At 41.8% G+C, this 23,898-nt stretch overlaps 1 protein-coding gene across 5 annotated transcripts in view; it reads left to right on the top strand.

Annotated features, from left to right (window-relative positions):
- The window catches only part of GRAMD1C (GRAM domain containing 1C), a 304,544-nt gene that overhangs the window by 87,991 nt on the left and 192,655 nt on the right, over positions 1 to 23,898 (top strand). For 4 of the 5 annotated variants that reach the window (XM_033941944.1, XM_033941942.1, XM_033941943.1 and 1 more), the window contains one exon: positions 18,035 to 18,138. The exons of the other annotated variant lie outside the window; for it this stretch is intronic. In XM_033941944.1, the coding sequence (XP_033797835.1) occupies positions 18,035 to 18,138 (104 nt within the window). The remainder of the gene's footprint in view (positions 1 to 18,034; positions 18,139 to 23,898) is intronic. 5 annotated transcript variants of the gene reach the window in all.

The following is a 23,898-nucleotide window of genomic DNA, read 5'->3' as shown; positions in this document are numbered from 1 at the left end:
GACTAGGGTGTCTAGTCTGACATCAACTGGGAGGATGGAAGGTTCAATTCATGCCCTTGTTGCTCCAGGATGCAGTTTCTCTGGAAGAGTCTGGTTCTCTGCATGAAAGCAGTGGGCAAGAATTGGTGGTGGCCTTAGACCCAGGGGGAAGACCTCACTATTCAAGGCATCAGAGCTCCATGGCTTAATAGCTAATTTGCTGTGTGAATTGAAGCTGGAATTTTTGCCAGCCTATACATTACAGTGCCCAATTATGAGTGTCTCAGTGATTCCGACCACGTTCTTTCTTTCTGTACCTGACATGATGAAGCTAGTCACTACCACTGGGAGTCTCCATAGGGATCACTGCGAGTGACCAAGATGGCCATGCTTTATCCCATGGCTCCGGATTTTCAACAGCTATTTAAATGTTCACTGAAGATGGGTTCGCTGGTAGCACAGGTCACCAAGTGGAGTTCCCTCCCCAGTGAAGGAGGTGTGATGATGAAGGATACTCAAGACTACAAGGTAGATGTGGTTCTCAAGAGGCAATTTAAAGCTTTAGCCATAGGAATTAAAGTGGCAGTCGTGGCTTCCTTTGTGATACATGCTTGCCACATGCGACTAACTTAGGTCATGGCCTCAGAGACAGATAAGGACCCTCAGATGATCCTTTCTGAAGTGAATTATGTATATCTTAAGAGTCATGAGCAAGGTGTCAGCCTATTCTGTCTGCCTGACGGATGCTTTGGATCAGACAATGGGTAAGAAACTCGGCTTCTAAGGCCACCCTCAGCAGGCTTCCCTTCAAGGGGCAGATGCTATTTGAAAAGGATCTGGATGACTTGATGACCAGTGTTATGGCCATTGCCTTAAGGCCTTGCTAGACAGCAGACCCTGGGCTGCTTGGATATCAAGGTGTGAGAATTTTAGATGTTCTCGAAGATTCTGTTCTTATGCGGGAGGCCAAGTGACACAGAAGTTCTTTCAGGGGTCACGGCAGGGATTCAGTGGCAGCACATCTCTGGCTTTCACCCCTCTCCAGTCTCCAAGAAAGTGATATGATGCCAGTCCAGTGGCTGCTTCTCTCACCCACCGCCCGATAAGGGGCAGGCTGCCTGCTTACTGGATAGTGTGAGCACAGATAGGCACAGATCATTAGGTCCTGGAGTTTGTTCAGGAAGCTTAAAGATCGAGTTCAGTGCCCCCCTTCTGGATGTCTTTGTAGATTGCCTGGCTGGCTGGTTGTAGAGAGCCCTCAGAGTCCAGGCAATGGTGCAAAGGCTCCTGAATCTCAGTGTCTTAGAACCAGTTTCGGACGAAGACTCAGGCTAAGTCAGATACGTCATAGTGCCAAAGAGAGGCTGGAATGACTGGAGGCCAATTCTGGACCTCAACTAGGTCAATTCTGTGCTGAAAGTACCACACTTCTGCATGGAAGACCATTTTGTCATTGCGATGGTGACACCTGGGGAATTTCTTGCCTCCCTTGATTTGAAAGAGGCCTATTTCTACATTCACATTTTTCTGTCTCACAGGAGGTACTTGCGGTTCCATGTACTGAAGCAGCATTTCCAATTCTCCACTATCCTCGTTGGTCTTTACACGTTTACCAATGTGTTGATGGTGGTAGCAACACACCTAAACAAGGCAGGGATCCAAGTACACCCATATTTGGATGAACCGATGTGATGGTGGTGGTAGCAGCACACCTATACAAGGCAGGGATCCAGGTACACTCATATTTAGATGAATGGCTGATCAGGGCCCCGTCCAAGGAACAGGGCGAATTAGCAATCTCGAGAATAGTCCCAACTTCTGCAGGACTTGGGATGAATAGTCAACTTTAAGAAAAGTCACTTAGAGCCATCCCAGCATTTGAAGCACCTGGAAGTTCTGTTTGACATGACTGTAAGCAAGGTTTTTCTTCCAGAGCCACGCATACAAACTCCAAAAGCAGATATCAGACCTGCTACTGAGTCCAGCTCTGATGGAGTGGCATTCATTATCTGCAGGTCCTGGGATTGATGGTGGTAGCCATAGAGATGATCCCTTGGGCTAGGGCACATATGAGACCTTTTCAAAACTCTCTCCTATCCTGCTGGTCTCCTCAGACAAACTTGCTTCTGTGGACACCAGATGCAAGGAACAGCTTGCGGTGGTGGCTGCAAACAGCTTCCCTCTCAAAGGACATGCCATTCTGTATACTCTCCTGGGAGATATTGATGACCAATCCTAGCCTTTATGGTTGGGGGTGGTTATTTCAATGGACACCCAGTTCAGGAATATTGGTCCCCAATACAGCAAAAGTGGTCCATAAATCTCCATAAATCGCCTGGAACTCAGAGTCATTTGCCAGTGTTGCAGACCCTAGAGAAGTCCCTGGAAGGCAAAGCATTCAGGGTATTCTCAGAAAATATGACAGTGGTGACCTATGTCAGCTGACAAAGAGGCACCATGAGTGCACCATTGCTTCTAGAGCAGGGGTGTCAAACTCAAATCACATAAAAGGCTAAGTTGCAGACCAAACTTTTTATTAAAATACTTAGTCTTAGTAGAAGTGTAGGGATACAAATTCTCCAACCCCACGACGGCTCTGTGGTAAAATAAAGACTTTTCTTCTCTCTTTTAGGTCCTATTTCATAAGAACTGCCATCTCCAGATCAGACCTTCGGTCCATCAAGTCCGGCAATCTGCACACGCAGAGGCCCAGCCAGGTGTACACCTGGCGTAATTTTAGTCACCCATATCCCTCTATGCCTCTCGTAAGGAGATGTGCATCTAGTTTGCTTTTAAATCCTAGAGCAGTCGATTCTGCAATAATCTCCTCTGGGAGAGCATTCCAGGTGTCCACCACTCGTTGTGTGAAGCAGAACTTCCTGATATTTGTCCTGGACTTGTCCCCCCTCAGCTTCAGTCCGTGTACTCTTGTCCGTGTTACATTGGATATTGTAAATAATTTTTCTTCCTGCTCTATTTTGTCGATTCCTTTCAGTATTTTGAAGGTCTCGATCATATCCCCTCGCAGTCTCCTTTTCTCAAGGGAGAACAATCCCAGTCTCTTAAGTTGTTCCTCGTATTCCAGTTTCTCCATACCTTTTACTAGCTTCGTTGCTTGTCTCTGCACCCTCTCCAGCAGTTTTATATCCTTCTTAAGGTTGGGAGACCAATGTTGGACACAGTATTCCAAGTGTGGTCTGACCATCGGCATTATAACTTCCTCCGATCTACTCGTGATTCCATTTTTTATCATGACTAACATTCTATTTGCTTTCTTTGCCGCTACTGTGCATTGTGCTGATGGTTTCAGGGTCCTATCTATCAGAACACCCAGGTCCTTTTCTTGTTCGCTCTTTCCCAGAATTGCACCTGACATTCTATACTCGTGTTCCTTGTTCTTTCTGCCTAAATGCATTACTTTGCACTTTTCCACATTAAACTTCATCTGCCATTTCTCCACCCATTTCTCTAACTGACACAAGTCACTCTGGAGTTCTTCGCTATCCTTCTGCGATCTGATTGCCCGGCATAGCTTTGTGTCATCTGCAAACTTGATGATCTCACTGGATGTTCCTTCTTCTAGGTCATTGATGAAAATATTAAATAAGATGGGCCCAAGTACCGAACCCTGGGGCACACCGCTAGTCACTTTCTCCCAGTCTGAGAACTTCCCATTTATGCCCACTCTCTGCTTTCTGTTCTCCAGCCATTTGCCTATCCATCTTTGTATATCCCCCTCTATTCCATGGCTTTGTAGTTTCCTGAGAAGTCTTTCATGTGGAACCTTGTTGAACGCTTTTTGGAAGTCCAAGTATATTATGTCCACCGGTTCTCCACTATCAATTTGTTTGTTCACGGTCTAAAAAAATTGAAGTAGATTCGTCAAACATGATTTCCCTTTCCTGAAGCCATGATGACTGGCTCTCATCAGGTCATGTGTATCCAAGTGTCGGACTATGCTATCTTTAATCAGTGCTTCAACCATCTTGCCAGGGACAGATGTAAGACTCAGGTCTGTAGTTGCCCGGTTCTCCTCTTGATCCTTTTTTGAAAATTGGCGTGACGTTCACTATCTTCCAATCGTCCGGTATCTGTCCAGTTCTAATTGTCAGATTGGCAAGTTTTTGCAATAGTTCTCAGATTTCAACCTTCAGTTCTTTTAAGACTCTCGGGTGAATTCCATCCGGTCCAGGGGATTTGTCTCTTTTAAGTTTATCGATCTGGTAGTATATCTGGTCCAAGTCCACTTGTACTGTGGTGAGGCTGTCCTCTATTAACTCCTTTGAACACTTTCACTGCATCTGGTATTGTTGCGGTGTCCTCCTTCGTAAAGACAGACGCAAAGAAGGAATTTAGTCTGTCTGCAATTTGTTTGTCTTCCTTGATGTGCCCTTTTCTTCCCAGGTCATCCAGCGGTCCCACTGCCTCTTTTGCGGGTTTTTTTCCTTTTACATATCTAAAGAAGGGCTTGAAATTTTTGGCCTCTTGCGCTATTTTCTCTTCATAGTCCTTTTTGGCATCCCTCACCGCCTTGTGACATTTCTTCTGATCATCTTTATGTTTGTTCCAAGCTTCAGTTGTTTTCGTGTGTTTCCATTGTTTTAAAAGAATCCTTCTTTTCTTTTATGGCTTCCTTCACTTCTCTAGTAAGTCATGCCGGTTCTCCTTTGCCTTTAGTTTTCCTTTCTTTGGAAATCTGCGGAATGTAGAGATTTTGTGCTTCCGTGATTGTATTTTTCAGTAGGGACCATGCCTGATCTACCGTTTTAAATTTGTACATCTTATTTTTGAGCCGTTGTTTCACCATGGCTCTCATGCTATCGTATCTTCCCTTTTTAAAGTTTAAGGTTGTGGTTAAGGTTTTGGTACGTTTCCCTTTCCAGATGTCAAGTTTAAAGTTGATCATGTTGTGATCGCTCGTCCCCAGCGGGACCGTGACTTCTACTTCTTTTGTCGGTCCTGTAATGCCATTTAGGACCAAGTCCAAGGTGGTGTTTCCTCTCGTTGGCTCTCTCACCATTTGTTCTAGGAAGCAATCACCTAGCGTTCCAGGAACTTGGCCTCCTTGCCGCAGTTTTAGGTTCCAGTCTATCCCCGGGAAATTGAAATCTCCCATGATTATTACATTACCTGTCTTACATTTTTGTTTAATTTCCTGTATCATTTCTGAGTCTGTCTCCTCCGTCTATCCTGGGAGTCGATAGTAAAGACCAATTTTTGTGTCTGCACCATTGTGTCTAGGAATCTTGATCCAGAAGGACTCCAGCTTCTTCCTTTCCGCCGTAGCCTCTCCAACAGATTCTACTCCTTCCTGAACATATAGGGTAATAGCTCCACCTTTCTGCCCTACTCTTATCTCTTCTGTATAGTTTGTTTCCCTGTAGTACTGTGTCCCATTTGTTTTCATCATTCCACCATGTTTTTGTTATGCCAATGATTTCCAGTTCATCGTGTCTTGCTATTGTCTCTAATTCTCCCATTTTGTTTCTCAGCATTCGTATACATACATTTGAGTTCCCTTTGTGATACCTTCTTGGACTTTCTAAGCTTAGATGGCTCTACTGTTTCTTTCGCGGTATCCTTTTCTTCTCCTGCGTTGTCTCCCTTATTTGCTGTATGGTCGTCCGCTCCTGTGTCTGAGTAGTTTTCCCTAGTTCCTTCTTCAGGGCATCCTGTCGCCCGGGCCATCGACTGGTGGTCGACTGTCGGCTTTCCCCTGTCTTCCCCAGGCAGCGATTGGCTGGCCCAGAACTTCCTTTCTGACGTCAGAATTGACGTCGGAAAGACTTCCTGTCGGCTTTAGTAGCTGCAGCATGAGCATGGCAGTAAGAGCAGGGGAAAAGGAAGGAGGCTTTTTTTTTTTTTGTGCGGACCGGCAGAAATTCAACCGGCAGTAAGGAGGGAGGGAGGGAGATGGCGGGGACCGCACGATCCTTGATTGCCTCACTGCGGGGACAAGTCCATTCACCGCTCCACGGGGCGGTGAATGGCCTTGTCCCCGTCCCGCAGAGGCCACTATTTTTTCTTCCCCATTTTGGCGGGTTACCCGCGGCTAAATGCGGCTAGCCGCGGGTAATCCGCCACCGTGTCATTCTCTACTGTTGCAGCCTATACCAAGGCCTGGAAGACTACTTTCTTACAGTGGTGTGCTAAGATTGATGTGGAGCTATAAGAAAGCCATTACCTTGGCCAAGAAGACATATTATTTGACTAAAATTTAAAATGCACCAAACACTTCAATTCTTTATAAAACTTTTAAATTGTTGACTACTTTTCATACAGGTAATCATTCAGATACATCATCGCCAACTGCTCAAGATTTATCTGATTTCTATCAGCCTAAAATACTTAAATATAATGAAAGTATTCTCTTCTGAAAGTTGTCAAATTATACAGTAAAGGATAATCCTAATCCTTATGTAACGTGTAGTATCATGAAAATGTTTAATATGCTTACTAAGCAACATCTTTCCAAAATAATCTCTAAACTTTGTGTAACTACTTCTCCAGCAGATTCTATTCTATTGGCCATCCTAAAAAAATCTCTTCCATCCTTACTACCTTTTCTACATTCAGTGATGAAATAAAGCCTCGAGATAGGCTACTTTGCAGAGCAATGGAAACTTACATATTTAAGACCTAAACTAAAATAGAGATCACTGGAAACTACCAATCCAAACAATTGTCAACCAATTGCTAATATCCCATTTATGGCCAAAATTGTAGAAGCAACAGTACACCAGCAACTACAAGATTTCATAAACAAAACCAAAGTGCTTTCTTTAACCATCATAGCATAAATACCGCACTGCTCTATATAACAACTTGTATTCATAAAGCAATGGATTGTTTTAAGGATGTATTGATGATCTCATTAGATCTATCTTCAGTGTTTGACACTGTTGATCACTTGCTTCTGCTTTTTCACCTACAGAAATTAGGAATTACCGAAGGAGCCTTGGAATGGTTTACCTCATATTTTCAAAATAGGAGTAACATAGTGAGAATGGGGGATGCAGAATCAAAATCTTTTGGAATGGGCATAGGCCTTTTGCAAGAGTCAATTCTATCGCCACTTCTGTTTAGCACTGCTATTGACATTGGCACAGCTGCTATTTCTCACTATGTTCATATATTTCGATGATATTCAGATTCTATACAACTTTGAATCAGATTCGACACATGAAATTACCACTCTGAACGATAATTTAAGTCGTATTATAAACTGGTTACATACTCAAAGATTAAAATTCAGGTAAATCAGCATCAATGATTTTTTCTTCACGTGACCCAATAGTTCTATCATCGCAGATAAAACTGGGAAATTCACCAATCTTGCTTGTAACAAACACTAAAATTTTGGGTGTGATTCTAGATCCTAAATTAACGTACAATTTGCAAATCTTTTTTTTTTTTTAATTTAAATTCTTTATTTATTATGCTTTTTAACTTTTTGACAAACACATAATCAAAAGGAAAGAAATAATGCAATGCCGGTTTAAGATTCTCAAAAAGCAAATCACAATTTTCCAAGAAATAACAACAGTGCCAGCGGCTTGTATAGTTAGTCCACAATATGGGAGGCTAGAACTGCAAATTTAACTGAAATATTTCTTGATAATTATTCAAAAGAAAATAAAGATATGACTAGGTGGGCCCTGAACTTAACTTCATTGAGCTAATATACAAGTAGCATATCTCACGTAATATCTACAATTTGCCCTTTGGCAGAAATAAATTTTGACAACTGCTGAGGTTAAAAAAATATGTATATACTCCCTTGATAGCGCATAACACATTTGCAGGGGTATCTCAAAACAAACGTTGCCTCTAACTGCATAACCTGGGACCTCAAAATAAGAAACTGTTTTCTTCTCCTCTGAGTTGAACATGACACATCTGGATACATTCTCACTACTTTTGACATAAATGAAACATCTTTATATTTGAAAAAAAGGGCTTAAGCATCCATTCCTTGTCTCAATCAATGGCAAATTGTACAATTGTACAAGCAGTGTAGCAGTAGCCGTAACCAGTATCTCACTATCAGATCTCTCCAGGAAATTCATTAAATCCAAATTATCAGCAGATAAATTCTGCTGGTTTGGATTTTGAGCCTTGTCTCTATTGGGTAAATAATAAATTTTTGAGAGAGGCGGATAGGAAGATTCAAGTACTTTCAGTTAAGTATTTTTTAAACGTATCATGCGGTGACAAATGGTAACTTTGGAAAATTTATAATATGAAGATTACATCTCCTTTACACATTCTCCAGCATTTCTACTTGGAAATGAAGATTCCCATTGACCTTAACCCAAGTTAATGCCTGAGATTCAACAACTTTTAATCTGGTCTCATGTCCGTCCCATCTTATTTTCCAAGCTTGATACTCTATTTTTTAAGTCCAAATTTTCTGTGACAGTTGTCGTGTAACGTGCTGTAAGATTCTGCATTTGAGTCCCCAGGGAGAGTTATAAATTAGATATTGCTTGCCACAAAGTTTCCGTATTGAAGACCCTGGGTCTTTGCATGGGTGTAAAATCTATTCCAAGACCCACTGGTTGAATCAAAGTACCTGTAACCTCAGCAGGAGGTTACAGGTATATGCTGCTTCTCACTCTCCGAGTGCTGAGATCTCAAAGGCTTCACTGACCCCCCTCCAGAGTCGACTTCCGAAGGCAAGAGAACACTCGGGGTCATTTCTTCCTCTAGCTTTTCCTCTAACACCATTCACAAATCTTAAGGGTAGTTAGAAATTCATTCTATAAATTGTGTTTGATTAGATTTATATGTTCTTTACTGTTCCCAGAAGCACTGAATATCCTTGTACATTCATTAGTGATTCAACAAATTTATTAGTTATTCTCTATTTGCTGGCTTACACCAGAAGAATTTATATAGACTTCAGATCATACAGAACACTGCCATTAGACTGATTCATAATATCCGTAAATTTGATCATATCACTCCATTTCTGAAAGAAGCCCATTGACTTCCAGCCAAATATTGCATTACCTACAAATTACTTTTAGTAACCTTTAAGGTGTTAACTACAGAAGAACCACTTTATCTCACATGCCAGTTGACTCCATATACATCTGTAAGAAATTTAAGATCAGCTAATAAACAACTTTTTAACATTCCATCCTGTAGGGAGATAGTTTATGAGCATGTTAGAGACACATTCTTCTCAATTAATGGTCCAAAGTTGTGAAATTTATTACTTCTATCACTTTGATCACTAACCTCCATTGATAAGTTTAAGGCAGATCTGAAAACATTTCTTTTTATGGATGCATATTAATTTCTTCTTTAATATACAGCGCTGTTGGCATCATGTAAAATGGAAAATCCCTTAATGTGTTTTTCCCCCTTGCTTTTCTATTATATTATGCAGTTCCTCCCCCTGACTTTTATGTTGTGTGTTTTGTTTTAACTTTAACTTAATTTTATTGTTTTAGTATAAACTTTTAATGTACTTAGATTGTAAGCTACCCTGAAGGTTTTTCCCTAGGTATGGGGTAGTAAATTTTTATTAAACTTGGAAACTTTTACAAGCCCCAATCTCAGTAGTTCTTGAATTTTTGCAAGAAGAACTTGAGAAGGGCCTGTTGGTCAGATCATTGAAAGTGCAGATAACAGCTCCGAGCTCGGGGAGAAAGAACGTCTCTGACTTCTCACCCAGATGTGTTAAGATTCTTTCTGGTACATTCCTTCCGGATTCAGTACACAAGGTGTCCAATCCATAACCACAATTCAGTACTTGCAGAAATCCAACACTTTTTCTACCATGTGCTCCTACTACTGAGAGAGAGAGAGAGACAGAACCACCTACAGTTTCAATTTTTGCAATTGATCCGTGCTGAAGTCTTTCTGCTCTGCTCTGCATTTTTTTCTTATTTATTTGTGATTTCAAGTTCATCTTCTGTGGCTTTGGTGCCAAGTGACCTCTTGCGGTGGTCTTTTGAGATAGGAAAGGTAGCAATTCCATGGAGCTGGACTGTTGCTTCACAGAGAACCTTTGGAGTCCTGTGGAGCTGGCTTGCTGTGTGTCTGTCCCCCTGAGAGCTAGCTTACCTTCTGATCGTGTCAGAAGTTTAAACACAGGCTGGGTGCATCCTGAGTAACAGCCCTTTGGTATCAGGATGCAGGCTGCATTTTCCCACCCCTGGTCCTGTGGAGAGGTTCCGAAGGGTGGAGGTCTTAGTTGGAAGTTTGGTCTTTTTGGAGCTTTTCTGAGGTAGAAAATCCTTTTCCTCCATTCTGCTGCAGTGAAAAAGAGTTGTCAGGCAAAGCACTTCTGTGACTGTGAGTATACCTCCATTATTTCCTTTGGGAGAATCAGGGGTGGTTTCTGAGGGTATAGGTTCAGGTCTCCCACCTACCCAGACCCCAAATTGCTATTTATTGAGTTTGAAATTTCCTTATTTTGGCCATTTTTGGTGCAAATTTACTTGTGATGGCCATCTTAGATTTTTATCTGTCTTTTTTCAGAGCTTAAATTCTGCCTCAAAACTCCTCAATTTTGTTCAAAATTGGTAGGGATGAAATCCTCAGCCTCTGCTCTGTCGAATACATGTTTGGATTGCATATGCAACCACTTCAGGATGCAATGTTGTCTTGTTGGTCTCCCAGAGAGACTCCCTACAGGCCTTTCTACCCTGGATGGATGCAGCCCACAACAGCATAAGCTGGTGGCTCCACCCACAGCAAGAGGGATTCTACTTCAGGTCGATTCTTGAGTCACACTGACAATGAATGCCAGCCTGTTCAGCTGGGGGGTGCACTGAAGTGGTTGCCCAGTGCAAGAGAAATGGGCACCATCCCAGCAGAAGCAGAGCAGTCCACCTGGTTCTGCGACACCTACAATCAGTGCTGGAAGGCAGAGCCGTAAGAGTATTCTCAGACAATGCCATAACTGGTGGCCTATGTCAATAGGCAGGGAGGCACCAAAAGCACATTGCTTCAACTAGAGGTGAAACTACTGATCGCTTGGGCAGAAAAGCACCTGTTAGCTATCATGGCGCCACACATAGCCGGAGTGGACAGTGTGCAAGTGGACTACCTCAGCAGAAAGACATTGGACCTGGGAGAGTGGTCATTGGCACTGTGGGAGTTCCAAGATATTGTTGGATGTTGGGGGCCTGGTGGTCTGTCGCATAGCACCTCTCCCTGGGAGGGTGATCCTCATGGTCCCAGATTGGCCCAAGCATCCTTGGAATGCGGATCTAGTAAGCTTACAAGTGGATAAATGTCTCTGGCTCCAGGTGTATCCAGACTTGCTCAAACAGGGGTTGATTGTTGCTTCGATCTTATGGCATGACTCTTGAGTGTGCAGCGCTAGCTAGGATATTCAGAAGTGGTCATTACTATCCTACTGAAGGCCAAGAAATCATCCACTCTTTTGCCATATGCCAAGCTTGGGATACATTTCAGTGCTGGTGCAATAAGGAAAATCTGGAGCCCAACAAAGTTTCACTAAATTCTATAGGTAAATGTGGCAGTTCAAGAGAATTCTGTTTTTGGATCCTCAGTACTGAAAGCAGGCTCATCTCTCCCACCCGGGACTGCTTAGGTACATCCTTAAGGTTCAGCATACCATTCCTATTGCACTGGAAAAAGATATTAGGTTCTTACCTTGATAATATATTTTCCTGTAAATAGGAATGGTATGCTGTCCCCCCTGATGTGCCTGTTTCTGCTTCATGGTCTTCTCCATAGCTAAGACTTCTTTGACAGTCAGACTTTGTGTTCAGAATCAGCATGTTAGTAGAATCTAAAGAGATAATTGAGCTCTACTAATGTTTAAGCTGTTGATTTTATTTGATGTGTTTTACTGTTCCAAGGTAATGTTCATTTGTTTATACATTACAGTTTCATTATTGACTGTTATAAAGTTCTATGAGCAGAGTAGAACCTTGGTTTCAGGGAGTTCCCTGTGTCCCTCCTTCTCTTGTCTTTTACTCTAGAGCTCTTGCATACTTTGGAACGATCTGAAGGGTAGTAGCAGCAGACTCGTGGAAGGTTTTAAAAACTGTGATTAATATATTTCTGCAGTATACTCTTGAGAATGAACAGAATACCCTAAGGTTCAGCATACCATTTCTATCTAGTGGAAAAGATATTATCAAGGTAAGAACCTAATCTCTTTTTGTTGGCATTCTAAAATACTTTGCCAACACCTGAAAATTAGTGCCCATCCTTCTCCATAAAGTCTTAATGAATTTGCAAACAAAATTTTAGAAACCCCCCCTTTTCTAGCCCACCGGCTACAAAGTGCCCAGAAATCAAGTTCCAGATACTGCATGAATTGGCAGTGGTCAAGAAGTTCCTGTTCACACCTTACTGCACACCTTGAGAAAGGCCAAAAGATTCTTGAATTGTTTGGGGGGAAAAAAGTTTTACAAGGAGCCATATTAATTCCCTCATAGCAGTCCATCAGTTTTAACTGGTGCACTACTTTGACCACATGTTGGAAAAGGCTAAGACTGCCAGATAAGCTACAAACAGACCTTGCTTCTACTCTACAGGATTTGGAGGACTCTGAAAAACACTAAACAAGATCTGTTTTTTTGACTTGTTCAAGACATCTCAAACTGCAAGTTTGTAATTAGCAAAAGCGGAATGGTGTAGCTTAAAGCATCAGTATTTAAGAGAGGACATCCACAAACATCTAGCAGATGCTACTTAAACAGAGAGCAATCATTTTGGAGAAAAGGTCTGCATTGAATACCAGACATTATCAAAAGGATTATTGGTACACTTTTCTGTAATCAAACATACTGCAGAACATATTGTCAGTTGCAATGACACCAGCCAAAACCTAGATAGCAATCTGAAAGACAATGCCACAAGTCATTATCAACAATCCTACTCTCAAAGACAGACTGTGAGGGGGAAGCAGCAGAGGGTGACTCAGTTTTCTGCTTCCAATGTGCACCAAGATGACACCATTATACAGCTGACGATTTTGAATATATATTCAAAGTTATAATGTCACATTGTCAAGATTGTGCATCAGATATGTTTACTTGCTCTGAACCACAGCCGTTGTGAGTAGGGATTCTCTTCTTATTTTCTTAGCCTTTTGGGAATGAGGTTTAGTATGCTATATATATTTCATGTGCTTTGCTTGAGTAATGCATTATTAAACATATTTTTCTATTATTATCAAAGAGTTGTGAGTCTTCTTTACCCCCCAAAATAGTATGCAGTATATATATATATTTCATGTGCTTTGCTTAAGTAGTGCATTATTAAACATCTTTTGATCTCTATATCCCAAAAAATAGAAGCCCCATTCGTCTATATGCAGATGCCTCCGACACGCCTAAGTCATGTCCACCTATCTCGCACCTACCTAGTGCCCAACTTGTGCTCAAAAGTAGACCTGCTTTTGCAACGCCTACATTTTAGGCATTAGGTAAACACGTTAGGACACTGAGTGGCATGTGATTCTGTAAATGGATGTCTATATCGAAGCCACGCCCACACCTATCTCATTAGGCGCAGCTTTTTCCAATGGGCGTCCATGAAATTGTGGATGCCTATTTTGTGAATCGCGTTCAGCCTTTGGAAGTCTAACTTTCTTTTTTAAAAAAAAAAAAATAATTTTTATTGATAAAGAAGCCAATACCAAACAAGAAAACATGAATCATGTTACAAGAAGTTCCAACAATGCGAACAGTCCAGGAAGGGTAACAACAAAATAAAGGATCAGTGATAAAATACTAGCAAATGCAAGGCCCGCAAGAGAAAAGAGTACCAAAGCAATCTGTTAACTAACTTAAAATATAACCACCAATGATACGGGCTAGAGCTGGAGCACTGAGGAGTCACCCTCCTAGAAACTAGCCAGGGCTGCAATAACCTTTTGTGAAATGGTGAACCCCGTTCCCCACGCATACCCACAACCATTCTAACAGGCAACATCCATCAAAACATCCACACTATCCACACCATGTAGGCCCCTGACAGACCCAGGCACACACCAGTCATACCTGCTTGAGAGTAAGCAAACAGTATCGAGCCCCTGAGATCCAACAGAGCAGAATCGCAGCTGGGCAACAGAGACAGCCACCTCAGCCACTAGTTTGAATGCCCACCACAAAGAAACATAAAGTCGTTTATCACTAGAGGATGCTGAATGATGGGTTTGTATTAGTGCTGCCTGATTCAAGAAAAAATATTTCAATTCGATTCTGCTTATTGAATCGATTTTTCTGCCCAATAGGGTGTTTTTTCCCAAATCTCCTGGTGGGTTTCTTTTATAGCCTTTTGATCCCCTTTTCCCTCTCCTACCCACACTGGCGCTGTGGCATAAACAAAATAGCTCATGTTCGCATTCTAATACCAGCTCTGGCAGGATACAAATTTCAAATCTGAAACATTGTAATCACAAAAAAGAAAATAAAATTATTTTTTCTACCTTTTGGTGTCTGGTCATTATTCAAATCATGTTGGTCCCAGGCTCTGTGACAAATGTCTTCTGATAACTCACTTGCCAGGGTCTCTTGCCCATTTGTCGTTTTCTTCTTTCTCCGTGGTAACCATCCATCTTCCATCTCTGCCTCCCCTTCCTTCCCCTGGAGGTCTGGCATCTTTCCTTTTTTTCGTCTCTATTCCCGTAGCTGCAGCGATGGACCCCCAGCATCCCCAGATCCACCATTTCTCCTTTTCTCAACTACCCTTTCATCCAGCATCTCTCCCTCCTTCCCCACCAGCTCTCCCTTTCTCTTTCTAACTACCCTCCTAACCAGCATCTCTACATCATCCCTTATGCCCAACTTCTATCCCTTTCTGTTCTTTTCCTCTCTAAATCCCATTTTCCACCATCTCCCTCTCCTATTTTTATATCCATTATTTATTCTATCCCTCCCCATCTCCCCTCTCCATGATCTCTCCCAAGTCCATCTCCCCCTTCACTAGCCATCTTCCCCTCTCCACCAAGTTCATCTCTCCCATCCATCTTCTCCCCATCTCTCCCTCTCCAGTCCACCAACTCCCCCAAGTCCATTTCTCCCTCTCTCCCAAGTCCATCTCGCCCTCTCTCCAAGTCCATCTCCCTTCTCTCCAAGTCCATCTCCCTTCTCCATGATCTCCCCCAAGTTCATCTCCCCCCTCCTTGCCCATCTATCTTCTCCCCATCGCTCCTTCTCTAGTCCACCAACTCCCCCAAGTCCATCTCCCCCATCTACCTTTATTTTGACATTACAATATGTTGCCGGTGGCAGTAGTGATTTAGCGATCCACTCCTGCTGCCACTCTTTGCGTCTTTTCTCCACTGTAGCCCACCCTCAGTGAAAACTTTCTGTTTCCGCTTTGGGTGGCTGAATGGCGAGAAGACGCCCAGAGTAGCGGCAGAGTTGTGAATCGCATTTGCTAACACCACTTTTGCCTGGTCAGGGAGGAGAGGAGAAATACTTCCAGCCAGGAAGGAGAGAGCTTTGCTGCTGTCAATCTGCAAGCAGAGGTCTGTTCGGGCTTTCCCTCTGCCACCAGAGTCCTTGCTTCTGATGTAACATCTGGTTTTGCAAAACCGGAAGTTTCATTAGATGGAAGAACTCTGGTGGCAGTAGTTAAAACCCAAACGGGGGCCGACGAATCAGTAAGTTCGATTTTTTTTTTTTGCCAAAACAAATCGATTCGAATCAATTCACCTGAAGTGAATCAGTGAATCGATTCGAATCGGGCAGCACTAGTTTGTATCTCAAAAGCAGCAACCTCCTTTATCTTCTGTAGCCACTGTGGAAAGGAAGCAGGGGTCGGCTCCACCCAGTGCTTTAACAAGAGCTTTTTCACCAATAGGAGTGCAGTGTACAAAACTTTGATGTGGAAGAGCAAATTCCCCTTGAAGTAGCTCCCTCTGATCCCCTAAAAGCAACAAGCCATAATCCCAGGGTACCTGCCTCCCAAGCAACCCATCGAGGAAGGGGAGAAGTCTAACTTTCAATTATTGCTTGTTAAAGTCGTTAATTGGGTTTATCCACTTTATTTGGATGCCTAAGTCTGTGGATGTCCATATTGTGGATGCCTAAAGTTAGACATCCTTTACAGAATCTGCCCCTGTGTCCTGCACATATATATTTTTATACCCCTAGGACCCCTGAAGAAGGTTCTTTTGAGCCAAAACATGGGCCGTGTCAGGTCCATTGCTACCAATTGGGTCAAATTGCTCTCAAAGTGGATGTAATTGCCTTGAATTTTGAACTTAATTTTATAATAAACAACATCTCAAGAACATTGTATTCTGCAGTCTTTGTTTTGTTTTTGGCACTCCTCCTGTGGGATCCTTGGGCTTTTGTTGTTTCACTTTGATCATTTTATTATCACATACTGCCAGTGGGGGACTTGTGCAACTTTGGAGGGAGGGTAAGGCATCAATTAATGAACCATTTAGAACAATTTCAACTACTCCATGACTCCCAGTCAGGCTTTAGACCATCATTTAGCACAGAAACAGTAATTGCCTCCCTCCTAAATGATTTGTATGGCATATTGAGTAAAGGGCTAAACGCGTTAGTGCTACAACTTTATCTCAACAGTGCTTTTGACCTAGTAGACCATGACTTACTTTTACTCTGCTTAGACTCTTTTGGACTAACGGGCAATGTCCTTAGTTGGTTCCAAGGCTTCCTAAAATCATCTCACAGCTACCAAGTTCAAGTCAGGAGAAATATTATCTAACAAATGGAGCAGCAAAAGTGGTATTCCACTTCTTTTCAATATTTACCTTGCCTTCCTAGGAGATCTTTTAAGCCACCTGAATGTTACCCACTACAGCTACGTGGATGACATTATTATTGTCCTTCCTGTTAACCTGCCTAACATCTGCCAAGATGCAAAGAACAGACTTAATTTTGTCCAGCATAGAAGAATGGATGTCACATTCCAAGTCAAAACTAAACACTGAGAAAACTAAATTCTTTCTAGTCACCGCCATCAACTTCACCTTGGGTTCCCTAACTCTGAGAGGAGCCACCTTTCCTAACACCCCCTCAATTAGAATTTTGGAGGTTCATCTTGACAGACAGCTATCTATGAAAACCTAAGTGGACCAAATCGTACACAAAGGCTTTAACATTCTCTGGAAACTAAGATCCATAATAAAATTCTTTAATCTGGCACCATTCCAACTACTATTCCAGGTACTAGTCCTTAGCCTTTTGGACTACTGCAACATTGCATACCTAGCAGGACAACGCTGACACTTCCAGAGACTAAGTATCATCCAAAACACAGTAATGAGGCTAATCTTTAATCTGAAGTTATTCAATCTCATAACCCCGTTCTACCAAAAATTACACTGGCAATCAATTGAGGGAAGAATCCTCTTCAAGTCTGGATGCCTGTTCTTTAAAGCACTACAGTGCCTACTACCCAACTACTTCACAGTTCAATTCATCTTCACGGGGCCTGGCCTGTTCCACACAGCATCAATCCTTCTTTACCTTCCCCTTGCAAAGGTTGTATTCAAAAAAGGTTCATTAACAGTCTCATCATACCAAGCTGCTTCCAGAGATCCAGAATTGAATTAAATGGTTAGAACATCATCCTCTTACATGCATTTTAGAAAGCTTCTAAAAACACACATTTTCTCTAAATTCTTGTAAATCCTTTCTTAGATGCATACAGAATTATCTCTACTCTTAACTTGTCAGTACCTAAGTTATGTTGTAGCTCACCGACATTGTTCAGTACACCTCTTTTGTAAACCGCATAGAACCAAAAGGCTTTTGCAATATATAAATAAAAATCTATGTTATGTTATCTTAACTGGTAAGTTAAATACTGTCAGCAATACACTACATATCATCCCCATGATAGCTGGCATGGTGGTGACTTCATAACCAGCATTTAAACATTGGTAATGTACATAGATGGGGGGATGAGGCGCTGGTCACCTTGTTGGGCAGACTGGATGGACCATGAGGTTATTTTTCTGCTGTCATTTACTGTGTGTTACTATGTGTTTCAAATATCAAATGACTGCATTAGTTCAGAGCAAGTTTTACTGCCCTTAAATTTGATATCTTCTCTTATTGTTCTGTTGTAGATTATGCCTGTGCTCTCCAGAAAGACATCCTGCTCCAGGGACGCCTATACCTCTCAGAAAACTGGCTCTGTTTCCATAGTAACATATTCAGATGGGAGACATCTGTAAGATATCCTTTTGGGATAATTTTTTCACTAGAAGGGGAAATTTGGCAGGCCTAAGGGTTATCATCTTTGTTGAAATTTAAAAATCCTACTTTGAAAAGAATGCCCTGAAATCTTTAATTTCCATAGACTAGACAGAACATATAGGGATTGATATTCGGCCTGTAGCAGTAATCAACTTGTAAGCCACTCACAGCCACAGAAAGAATTAACCCTGGATGTTCAGTGGCTCAGGATATCCAGTCTCCAGCATTGACTATCCACTCTAGTGAAGCAACCCAAAAACTAACTGCATACTTGGAAATTGTATTGAACTCCTTTTGGGGTATATTAGTGATTCTTAAATATTTATATAATGTAATATACTACTGCTTAATATTCAAACCGGTACGCAGTTAGCTTGGTGGGCAGCCTTTCAGCTGTCCTAACTTCATCTATTTACTTAACCAGTTAGTGATTGAATATCAATTCTAACTGGTTGTGTTGGCTCCACCCACTCTTCATCCTAGACCTCCCCTAACATAACTGTACTTTGGTGGTCAGAGGAGATATTCAGTATCACTATCCAATTAAGTGGTACTGAATATCTGGGAATGGTAGGTCAGCAGAGTTTACTTGGATAAGAGCCTTTCCTGCCCGATTATTGTTTATTGAAAGCTTCTATACCGCTACTAATGTCTGGGTGACTTAATTCAGATTGGTTTACATTATATAATGGTATTACAATACATGAGCTTCTGTAATGGTATTACAATACAGAGTTAAGAATGTTTCTGTAATGTTTTTCAATACAGCTCTCGCTTTTGGTTTTGGAGTATTTAAGTATCATGGTTTTGTGCATTTACATATCTTTTACATGTGGAGGGGCATAATCAAAAATGTGCCTAAGTCTGAGGTTGATCAATTGATCAAACAGCACAATAGTTCAAGTTCAATTTTCTGTGAGAGTACAGCCCAAACTCAGATTGGAAGGGTGTATATTCTCTTACCCCTCCTAACTCTCTTCATAGTAAATAGTACAACATTTATAGATCCTCAGAAGTGCCACCTAGCACTCATACAAATTCATTGTGTCAGGCTTTATGTACTACTTCCTCACCGGATCTTCCATACTTTGCTATTAAATTTATAAATACTTTTTTCCACCATAGTGTATAAATAGTTTAAATACTTAGCTTAAAACTTGTGGTTATGCTTTCAGGGATTTATACTGCCAACATGTTTCACCCGAAGGGGTTTTATCAGGGCACCATATCCCTAATAGAATTTAAAAAAACATTTTAATACTTGCATATCTAAACTGTTACTATCGTGGGAACACTTTTTACATATGGTTCTTTAATAAAAAATGCACAAAGACATTCAAACCTTTCAGCTTACCTTTCTAAAACTTAACGCCGCTGTACCCGACCACTGAATAGTTAATTCAAAATGGCAGCAGCTTGTTCCTGTCTCACTTAAATACACTCACCCAGCCTGGACTGCTGGTGATGACATCATCATAGGGGCGGCACCAACATTTAGAACAGGGAAGGGAAAATTAACTGGAAAAACTTAGTTACAAAATGCTATGTTATGCCCTCCATAAAAGCTTACCCCAGGATATTAAAGACCCGAGTTATTGTAACTTGAGGCCCACCCGGCCGAAACCATTCATATCAATGTAGTCTATTCGAGTTCCAAATTTAGCCCAGAAGGGATCACTGTATTAAGCCGGTAGATCCATCTTTGTTCTATAAAGTTAAGTTTTTCTTCCCAGTTACCACCCTCCCTCCCTTCTTGTAAATGCTCTGTTATTCTCTATTGTAACTGTTCTATTGTATGTTGGTATTGAACCCAGTGTTGGACACAAACTGCTGGAGTCGGCAGGTTTGGAGTCGGGACCGTGGAAAGGGAAGTGGGAGCGGCAGCAAGGGACTACGCGAACCGACCAGACTTCTAGCACCCGTTAATGTAACGGGCTAAATACTAGTAAGAGAAATAACCAATTTAGTGGCATCTCAATATGGTAAAACACATATCTGAAGTTTGGGCTATACTCTCACAGAAATTTTAACTTGAACTATTGTGCTGTTTGGTCAATTGATTATATACAATGGAACTTGAAGATACTGAATTCATGGGCTAGTCAGATGAACATTTTAAATCTGAGGTTGGACATTTTGTGCACGATGTCCACAAACCCAGCAGGAAAAATGTCCATTTTCAAAGCTGCCAGAAGTCATCTTTTATTTTTAAAAATGTGCTAGGTATAAGTTTTGGTCCTTAGGACGTCTACCTTTTTTGCCCATTTTCAAAAATAAAAACGTCCATGTGAAAAACATGCAAAAGCAAATTTTGTAGAAGTACCTACCAACTACCTTGTCTAATCGCAGCAGAAGGACTCCAGTTTGGGGGATTGCTAGTGGCTCAGCTGAACCTGGCAGGGGGAATCCCCATCAACTGAGCCTGGCAGGAAGAATCCCCATCAGCTGAGCCACTAGGAATCCGCAAAACCTACTCAGCTGATGGGAATTCCTTCTGCCGAGATCAGCTGATGGAAAACCTACGGGTTTTTTCTTTCTTTTTTTTTTTTACTCTTTGGGTGGGGGGGAGGGGGTTGTGACCACCGGGGTAATAAGGGGGTCATGTCTTAAATCCTCCAGTGGTGGTCTTGTCAGTTTGGGCACTTTTGTGGAACTTAGACACAACTCAAATAGGTCTAACTGCCAGCATCTAAGTTCCCTCTAAGAAAGTTTTGATTATCCAAGGAGAAGCAGGCAGCATATTCTCACATGTGGGTGATGTCATCCAGTGAACCCCGGTATGGACAGCTTTAAGAGTGCATCACCACTTTAACGTTTTTAGAAAGTTCGCGATTGCCCACACCACACATGTGCAAGTGCCTTCCCACCTGACATAGGCTCGCGGTACCTCAGTTCTTTGTTTTCCACGGAGTGAAGAAGTCATGTTTTTTTACTTCTTTCAATCACAAACTGCCTCAGTTTTGCTCCAGAGAGTACTCTCCCCAGCGTCTGGAAGTAGATGCTTTCCTCCTGGATTGGTCACACAAGTTCCTATATGTGTTTCCACCAATTCCTCTCATCCTCAAGCCCCTTGTCAAGCTCAAACAAGAGTTGGCCACCATGATAATCAAAGCTCCTTGGTGACCCAGAGAACACTGGTTCTCCCTTCTACTTCAGCTCACTGTCAAGGATCTAGTACCCCTGCAAAATTTTCCTTCTCACTCGAATCAAGGATCTCTTCTGCATCCCAATCTTCAGTCATTGCACCTGACAGCTTGGTACCTCTCGGGATGACATCGGTTAACAGTCATCTTTCTGATCCTGTCTGACTTATCCTGGAAATGTCAAGAAAGCAGTCAATGCAACAGTTCTACATTTATCCAACTCGGCCTTAAGACCATTTCCATTAGAGTTCAACTCAGTGCTATCAGTGCTTTCACAGACCAGTCGAGGGTAAACCTCTCACAGGCAGATTTATGAAAGGACTTTTCAATTTCAAACCACCTTTCAAACTGCCTCCAGTGGTTTGGGATCTTAATGTAGTTCTTGCTAAACTCATGAAGCCTCTCTTTGAACCAATGCCTTTGGCTCATCTTAAATATCTCACTTTGAAAGTGGTCTTCCTTATCTCCCTTACATCTGCTCGTCAAGTGAGCAAGCTTCAAGTGTTGGTGGTGGACGCCTTTCACAGTGTTCCACCATGACAAAGTAGTATTTCATACACATCCAAAGTTTCTTACTAAAGTAGTCCCTTAACCCTTTCAGGACCATAAGGATCGTAGGCCAATTTTTGTGGTTTTGACGACATTTTTATGGTAAAAAGGGCTTGCAGATGCCAAAAAATTGATTTTTTTTGTGAAATATCATCATTTTTATTTTAAAAAATCACACTTCTGGCTTATGGACAGTGTGGCAAGTGAATCTTCTCGTCAATCTAGCAACGACGCTAATGAATGAATGTCGGAACCAGTTTGTTTACATAAAGGCAGTATCATATGGAATCCGTACATATCAAATTTAGAACTGTAGACTATCCCAATCAAAATTTATAGGATTTTAAAGTTATGGGACAAATATGTCCCTTGGTCCTGAAAGGGTTAATTTCATCTTAATCAGTCTATTATGCTTCCAGTGTTTTTTCCAAAGCATCACTGTCACCTGGGAGAAGCGGCTCTTCACATATTGGACTGCAAACGAGTCTTGGCTTACTACTTTCACAGGACTCAGTCTCACAGAATATCTCAATTGTTCATCTCTTTTGATCCATAGAAGTTGGGCTGGCCGGTATTCAAAAGAATTATATCTTCATGGTTGGCAGCTTGTATCGCCTTATGTAATGTTTAGGCTGGGCTGCAACTGGAGAGTCGTGTCACAGCGCACAAAATCCGAGCTATGGCAGCTTCAGTTGCTTTCCTTCATTCCACTCCTATTGATGAAATCTGTAAAGCTGCTACTTGGTCCTCAGTTCATGCATTCACATATCATTACTGTCTGGAATCTTATTCCAGACGGGATGGTCACTTCGGTCAAGCAGTATTACAAAATTTATTTTCCTAATGGCCAACACTCCCTCCATCCCTTTCTAGTAAACTAGAGAGTCCCACATGTGAGAATATTCTGCCTCTTTGTCCTGGAATAAAGCACAATTACTTACTGTAACAGTTGTTTTCCAAGGACAGCAGACAGATATTCTCACAACCCACCCACCTCCCCTGGTTGGCTTTTTAGCTTGCTTACGGAACTGAGGTACCACGAGCCTATGTCAGGCGGGAAGGCACTCGCGTATGTGTGGTGTGGGCAATTGCGAACATTCTAAAAAAGTTAGTGGCAATGCACTCTTAAACCTTATCCGTACTGGGGCTCCATGAATGACATCACCCACATGTGAGAATATCTTCCTGCTGTCCTTGGATTACACCTAAGAACATAAGAATAGCCCAGTAGCCTGTTCTCACGGTGGCCAATCCAGTTCCCTAGTACCTGGCCAAAACCCAAAGAGTAACAACATTCCATGCTAACGATCCATGGCAAGCAGTAGCTTCCCCATGTCTTTCTCAATAACAGACTATGGACTTTTCCTCCAGGAAATTTTCCAAACCTTTCTTAAAACCAGCTTCGCTATCCGCTCTTACCACATTTTCTGGCAATGAGTTCCAGAACTTAACTATTTCCTCCTATTTGTTTTAAAAGTATTTCCCTGCAATTTCATCAAGTGTCCCCTAGTCTTTGCAATTTTTGACGGAGTGAAAAATTGATCCACTTGTACTCATTCTACTCCACTCAGCTTTATGGCTAGGGTACATCCAGGTTGAAGCCCGCCCGATTCCCGCCCATAACACACCTCTCAACATGCTCCGTTGCTCTCTGGATGCACAGCAGCTTAGAAGTGATGCTGCACATCCAGAAAATTGTTTTTGATTATTGGTACTTGGACATCCCTGCTATTAGGACGTCCAAGTGCCGACTTAGGCTGGTTTTTGGACATTTTTAAGTTTTGATTATGAGCCCTTAGTCTTTTTGGCTGAGTATATGGTATTTAACTATCTTCACCCTATATGTATACTAGAGAATATTGTATTTTCACCATAGCACATTCACCCTACATATATACACACATAGTACTAGTATGATATACTTTATTCATTCTAAATCTTACTTATTTACATTCCTAATACCATTATCGTGTTCTAATTCTAATTATCTGTACTTTGTTTATCAAGTCCTCCACCTTCTGGGTATCTCTGCTATATATTTC

This window comes from Geotrypetes seraphini, chromosome 4 (genome assembly GCF_902459505.1).
Source record: "Geotrypetes seraphini chromosome 4, aGeoSer1.1, whole genome shotgun sequence".
Taxonomy (NCBI): Eukaryota; Metazoa; Chordata; class Amphibia; order Gymnophiona; family Dermophiidae; genus Geotrypetes; species Geotrypetes seraphini.
This window is presented reverse-complemented; position numbering and strand designations above follow the sequence as displayed.